The 7,198-nt window shown below is 35.1% G+C and overlaps 1 protein-coding gene across 1 annotated transcript in view; it reads left to right on the forward strand.

Annotated features, from left to right (window-relative positions):
- VEGFC (vascular endothelial growth factor C) overlaps positions 1–5,917 on the forward strand; it is an 82,647-nt gene extending 76,730 nt beyond the window's left edge. Inside the window, exons 6-7 of the mRNA XM_075028141.1 lie at positions 65–395; positions 5,014–5,917. Coding sequence (XP_074884242.1) covers positions 65–395; positions 5,014–5,128 — 446 coding nt within the window. The 3' untranslated portion in view covers positions 5,129–5,917. The remainder of the gene's footprint in view (positions 1–64; positions 396–5,013) is intronic.
- The last annotated feature ends 1,281 nt before the right edge of the window (positions 5,918–7,198 follow it).

The raw sequence follows: 7,198 nt of genomic DNA on the forward strand, positions 1-7,198 counted from the left end.
AAAATACATGAATGGGTAGACACAAAATTCTGGTAATTGTGCAACTTCTCTGCTGTATTTCTAGACACATCTGAAGGATTCCATATTTGTGGACCAAACAAAGAGCTGGATGAAGAAACCTGTCAATGTGTCTGCAAAGGCGGCGTGCGGCCCTCAAGCTGTGGACCTCACAAAGAATTAGACAGATCATCATGTCAGTGCATGTGCAAAAACAAACTTCTCCCCGCTTCCTGTGGGCCCAACAAGGAATTTGATGAAGATAAGTGCCAGTGTGTATGTAAAAAGACCTGTCCTAAACATCAGCCACTAAATCCTGCAAAATGCATTTGTGAATGTATAGAATCTCCCAATAAATGCTTCTTAAAAGGAAAAAGGTTCCATCACCAGACATGCAGGTAAAAAAAATCAGTCTTTAGCCCTTTCATTGTGTTTAAGGTATAAAATTTGGGGTTATGTATCATCTGTCTTGTTGAATTGCTTTGTAGTCTTAAGTAAACAGTAAGCCTCTCTTCAGTTTGTTTTTATCTTCTATTACTTTTATCATCTCCAAGAAGAAATTACTAGGCAGAATAAGTATTTTAAAGCATGTTTAGTTTCTCATACTCTTTCTACTACTTCATGTGAATTTTTTTTTCTTTTGGTGAAAATGACTGTAAGTTTAAGCTCCCTGGTTTTTTATGCTACTTACAATCCCACTCTATTTTTCCCAAGAACTGAATACTGCAATTCACATAACTCAAATATTCCCAATTAGATTTCAGGAGTTAGTTCTGGAGATACCATCATTCATTGTCACTTCCTAGATTTTTGCATATCCTTCATTTCACTCAACTGATACTAAAGATTTATGAGTGCATAAGAAGTCTTATAGCTCTGGGTGATTTCTGTGGAAAGTAGACATATATAAGTATAAAACAGACTGCCCACATTCATCATTTAAAATGGGATTTGGTCAGGAAGAAAACCCTGCAATTTCTTTATATATCACAGGAGGTTTTGCTTTCACAACTGCTACACCCATAGCGGTAGCAGTCTATATATAAAAATGTGAATGACTTTAGGTTCTGAGAAACAAACAATATTATTTCTGCTTTGTATATTTTGTGAGGAAAGTTTTCCTGTGAAATGAATTTGTTAAAACAGAAACAATGCTGCCACTTGGAGCAGAAAGATCACTTATTTATTAATATATGGGGGTTATTTCTATAACAATTCCAGAAATGTTCAGGCACTGGAAATGGAAAATAGCAAATTGGGACATGTAAGTGTCTGTGGTAATTTGTTGCTTATCAAAAGTAAACCTTATGTTTTTTTTTTTATTATAACATGTAATTAGTTGGCATAAATATATTGCCAGATACGTAGACATTAGTTCATCTTGAATAAAGAGAAAATGTGTAATACTAGGACTGACACCTGTATTGAAGTCTCTAAAATAGGGGAAAAGATTAAAAATAGCTGGCATTACCTGTTTTCCTATATTTGGCCTCATGACTGGAATAGAACAGTTGTTAGAAACATGAGAAATAATTTCTTCTCTATTGTTCAGTTTTTATTTCAATTTTGTTTGCAGAAGAAAAGAAACCAACCTGATTACATGAGCTTTAGCACGTTACAAAGCCTTAGCATTACACTAGCGCGCGCTTCCAGCAGTGCTAGACATACAAACCATGTGTGTTTTAAAAGAACATTCACAACTGGAAAAGTCAGGCATTTAAAAAGATAAGAAATGCCATAATAAATATCTGATGCCACCTCTATTGATTTAAAGACTTAGTATTTGAAGGAGGGAATTGATCTCAGCTTTTCTCTGTGGTGTTGTGGTTGAATACGATAAACTTTCTCACTCCCAAGGACAATGTGATACAGGATGCTTTTAGCTGTTTCTCTTTTCTAAGCTGCTTGTCTTTGTGTGGAGGAAGAAAGATTTATATATGGTGTTATTCTATAGCTCTACAACAGATAGCCCTGTAGGTGTTACCACTGTCAAGGAAAATATAGAATGCAATCTTTCCTCCTTTTTAAGAAAGGACATAGCATAGGTTTCTCACATTTTGGCTCTCTCCACCACAAGCTTTCTCTAAAAAGAAATAAAAACGCTGCAACACCCTCTTTGTTATTGAAAGAAAGATCCCTTGTTGTTACGAGCCCACATAAATGGAAGTACCACTCTATAACTTTGTGCAAGATGCCTGAGACCTAAACATGAGCAGAATCCTGCAGCCATGTCCTAGACAGCTCCCCATGGAGAGGAGTAGTCCGTGTAGGTTCTGGTTTTGAAGCACCAACATTTTTATGTGCTATACCTAAAATGCCTCTGCCTCTAATGTTATACCCTGCTCCAGAGAAAATGAATACAAAGTCATTTACAAAGCACAGAATAGGAAGAAAAAAAGGAAAAAAAAAACAAAACACAAAACCAACACCATAAAGCATACTGGCTTTTAATTAAGGTGATCACGCTGTTACCACCATTAAAAGTAGCATTTCTACTTCAATTTCGTTAGTGAAGTTGTTCGACTGCCCAAAATTACAAACCTGGGCATTCAGTAGCAGGGGAAAAAAAAAAATTTCAAAAAAAAATAAATCACAATTTCTGACCATAAAGAGAAGGTTGCCACTGACTCACCCAGCACTATACATATTGATTGAACATCTATCGTAGCTCCAGCATGCTCAGATTATCCTCATCAAAACAGACATCTGTCTTATGAAAGCACTCCATAAACAACATTCAGCCCAAATCTTTTGAAAGACCTGGTCTATTGTTCAGCAGAATTTCCTAAGGAAACCACATTTATGTAGTTACAATGACTCTGCTGCTATTCACCCTGTGCTATCACTTCAGAAATTTAATTTGGTCAGTTTTGGCAGGGCCAGATAACTACGCACCTCAGCTGCAAAGCATTTTAGAGGAGGAGAGGGGCTTTCTTGCTCTGTTGAAATGTCCCAAATAAGGATAAGGCTGCAGTAACCTGACCTTGACTGCTGCTAGACACAAACTCACATGGGAGAGATGCTTTATAGCGCTTTAAACTGTAAGTTAAGTTGAAGTTCACAGTTCACTAGGAGGCATGAATCCTAAACAAAGTGACCTCCTCATATTTAATGATTATGCGACTGCTTTTCATTTTGTACAACGTGTCATACGTGGGTGGAAGAGTTTGGCTTTGTCTTTTTTTTTCTTATCTTTCTCTTATTTCATTTTACGGTCATTCAGTACATGAAATAATAGTCTAGCTTTCATAGCAGAGACAGACAAAAAGGCAAGTGAGTTCAATGTTTCCTCCATTGCATCTCTATGGAGTACCTTTTTCCCAGAACAGACCTATAGCTGGTTGCCCGTTTGCTCAGAGTATTAGATCCTTTGGCAAACATTTTTGTTGCCTTTTGCCACTGTTTCCAAACTTTATTCCCATGAGCTGTTACACTGATCTCAAATATCTATATTAAGTGGCACAAAATAATGTTACTCCCTCAATTACAAAGACCACACTGGTGAACTAATCTATGATTAAGACATTGAAAACACTAAACAAGATGTTACTAGTTAATAAATGTCATGTTTGCAGTCTTCCTCATTCCTTATTGTTTTCCTCATAGCCAGGTTCATTGGTTGAACTAGCTGACGTGAATTAATGTAACTGTAATCCAGACCTCATATCATAAACAAATTATTGCAAAGTAGTAACTTGGTATCCAAAACAAGCACACAACATAATAACTTATCTGCAACAATAATAAGAGTAGCCACAAGCCCAAAACAAGAATTACCTAGGAAAGAGGATAGTGACATTGCCTTAATATAGGGTACTGTAGTGTCTTTGAACTGAAGTAAGTATGAATTATAGTAATAGATCATAATATCAGTGTTTCACAAACAGGCACACATTATTTAAATACAAGTTTTAAGTATAACTATGTTTTGAATTTCAAAACACATACTTTTGTCTTTTGACTCATTGCCAGCGTCTGAAAAAAACCCCAGACTTGTACTTTGTCTCCATTATACACCAGAAAGTATTTAGCATTGTTATTGTAAGGTTATTTTAGGTCAAGTTCTTGTTTTAATAGAAAAATAAAATAGGAAAAGGAAGAGTTCAGGGACAACCACAGATAACTATCTTTCTATAAGTTCTATTTTTCAGTCAAGGAATCTGTGAAGAAAAAGTCTGCTGCTTCCTAGGTGGATGTGACTTGTGGTTTAATTCTCTATTTCTGTTAAACTTATTTTAATCAAATAGGACTATTTCTGTTCTTTTTCCTTTAAGATTTATCATTAACGTGCAGGCTCTGATCTTACTTCAGAATGCACATAGATGCAATATGAAGTGTAGATATATTCCTTCTGCCCTCAGAGAGTGTCTATAGGAATTTGCAACTTGAAAGGACATGGTTTAGTGGGCATGGTGGTGTTGGGTTGACGGTTGGACTTGATGATCTTACAGGTCTTTTCCAATCTAAACAATTCTATGATTCTAAGGAAGTATGTTCTCATTTTCAAGATCAGAGTCACAGTGTAACATAAGACAACAAATCTCTCTCAGGCTTATTGCATTAGTGAATAAGGTGAGAAACAGTCCTGGTGGGTAAGAAGATGGTAGATTTGATTATCACCTGATCCTGGACTGCCATCTCAAACTGGCAGCATGCAGTAGATCATAACAAGCCAATTTGAGTACAGGAAAATATTACTGTATTTTCAAAATTAAACTTAAAAATTCCTGCTCAAGATTAGAATGTGACTACAACCAGGCAATATGTTAAAAATATTCATGAGTATCTGTTGCAATAGAATAATTTCAATAGCATTCACTATTCTTTCATTGTCTTCTGTGAAGAGTATTCCAATTAAAAGTAGTTGCAAGAATGTGAACAGAAGTTAAAAGATACGTGTTTGTAGGAATTAAATATCCCATCAAGAAATGGCAATCTAAATGCACACAGATTTCTACACCAGGTTAATATAAATTATCATGTTATATTAAAGCCTGCTTTTTTTCATTTCTTTAGTTGTTACAGACCGCCATGTACAGTCCGAACGAAACGCTGTGATGCTGGATTTTCTTTTAGTGAAGAAGTGTGCCGCTGTGTACCCACATATTGGAAAAGACCACTTACGAATTAGTGAAGAGAGCACTACTTGCTATTTTGGTGTACATTTTTCCATTAGAACAAAAGAACAACAGAAACTTTGCTAATAATTGGAATTAAATGTTCACCAGAGACCCTGTGGGGCTTTCAGAGACAGACTCATTGTGCTTTTCTCAAGATGTGGAAAGCAAATGTAGAAAATAACTGGGGTTCATGTTTTGTAAAGAACTCAATAAGGACTTATTTTCTGCCAATGACCAAACAGCCTAGGTTCTCCTCCTTGTGATTTTTTTTTTTTTTAAAGAGATAATGACTATATAATTTATTTCCACTAAAACCATTGTGCAGCATTTCTGTTTATAGCAGTAACAATTGTTAAAGCTCACTGTGATCAATATTTTTATATCATGCAAAGTATGTTTAAAATAAAATGGAAATTGTATTATATAATGGTGAGTATGTTTAATCATCTGCCTAAAGAAAGTATTACAATTCAGTTTTGTTATCAGGGTTCTTAAAAGGGGGAAACGTGATTTAAGAGAAAGCACTTTTCTGAAAGGAAGACTACAGCCATTTTCTCATACCTGTCATGTATGTCATTTGAAATAGAAAGACTTACACTTAGTGTTTCATGACCTGGTGATATTTCTGTCTCTGGAACGAAATTAGCAAAGCAAGTACAATTAATAACTAATGAAAACAGTGGAGGTCCTGTACATTGCCCAAGGATAAGGACTATGTTTAAAGGACAGCAGCAACTACTCACATTCCAATATATTTACCTTCCATTTTATTTCTTGTTAGCATTCCTAAAGAATAAATATAAAATAATGTCTACTTAAGGTTATTAGTATGAAAGTGGAAATGCCAACTATGCTTTTTATTTAGTATTACAGTCTATACTGTAAAATTTACAACTAAATAATTCAGAATACTTTGATGTACTTTACTCTTTCATATAGTCAATCATATATCTTGATTAACAATGTATGTGTGTGCAAAAATACTTTGAAGGAAAGAAAATACAATTTATATTCCAATGGGGACATGAAAGGACTTATACCAGTCTGGTATGGATTGACATAATCTCTACATAAAAAATTGTCAGGACTTCTTTTTATTAAAGAGTATGCAAAATCACACATCTACAACTCTAAAAAGAGGTAAGATTTTTAACTTGCATGGGAAGAGCAATGTGCATAGAACAATATATTCAAAATTAAAATATTCAGACATTGGAAGCAAGTTGTTAAATTATGGAAACTTTATTGGGTGCAGAAGTAGAACAAGCAAAGCTGCAAAGCAAGATTTGTGTGACAGGAGTGGGCAGATTTGTAAAAATAATTGTAGATGTCAGTGCTGGTTCTAAGCAGCTGTTCTTAAAAGAGTTATTAATGAAATAGTATTATTTCCAATTATTTCCTAGAAAGTTGGGGGAGGGGTTGTTCCTTTTCTTGATTCTTGCATATTTAGATATCACAGTTCCTAAAACTGAGTGAAAGGTACTTTTAATTACTCAGTCCCCATTGAGGGTTGAGACAGTCTAACAAGTAGGCAGGATGAGAGGCAGTTTGAGAGTTCACACTTTCCACTGTACAACTAGTGTCCTCAGTGTTCTTCCTAAGAGGCCAGTTATTCATTATCCGGGTAGGGTAATAGGATGAAGTTTAGGCATACAAATACGGAGGAATGTCTTTCTTACTATATTGCCTGAGCAATCAAATGCAGGTAGAACTCTGGATGACAATTTAACGTTAATCTACAACTTAAGCTAATATAACAACATACAATTCCCATCGGTTGGATTAGTAGTCATGCAAAATCATCAGTGTCTAAACTGGCATTGTCAATCTAATAGCAAGAGGTTAATAGTCAAAACTTACATTCAGTATTTCTAAAGATCTAGGCATCAACTTCTATATGTCAGCTGCTTGAAGGAAGCATAAAATACCTTAAGAAATAAATGAAAGAGCAAACTTTAATGAAGACTTGAGAAAACAAGCTGTAGGTGAAGCTCCCAAAATGAGCTTTTTCATTTCTATCCAAGCCCAATACAGAAGAGAGGCAGTGGGAGAAGAACAAATCAAATCTGAAACCAGGAATA

The sequence above is a fragment of the Buteo buteo genome, chromosome 1 (genome assembly GCF_964188355.1).
Source record: "Buteo buteo chromosome 1, bButBut1.hap1.1, whole genome shotgun sequence".
Lineage (NCBI taxonomy): Eukaryota > Metazoa > Chordata > Aves > Accipitriformes > Accipitridae > Buteo > Buteo buteo.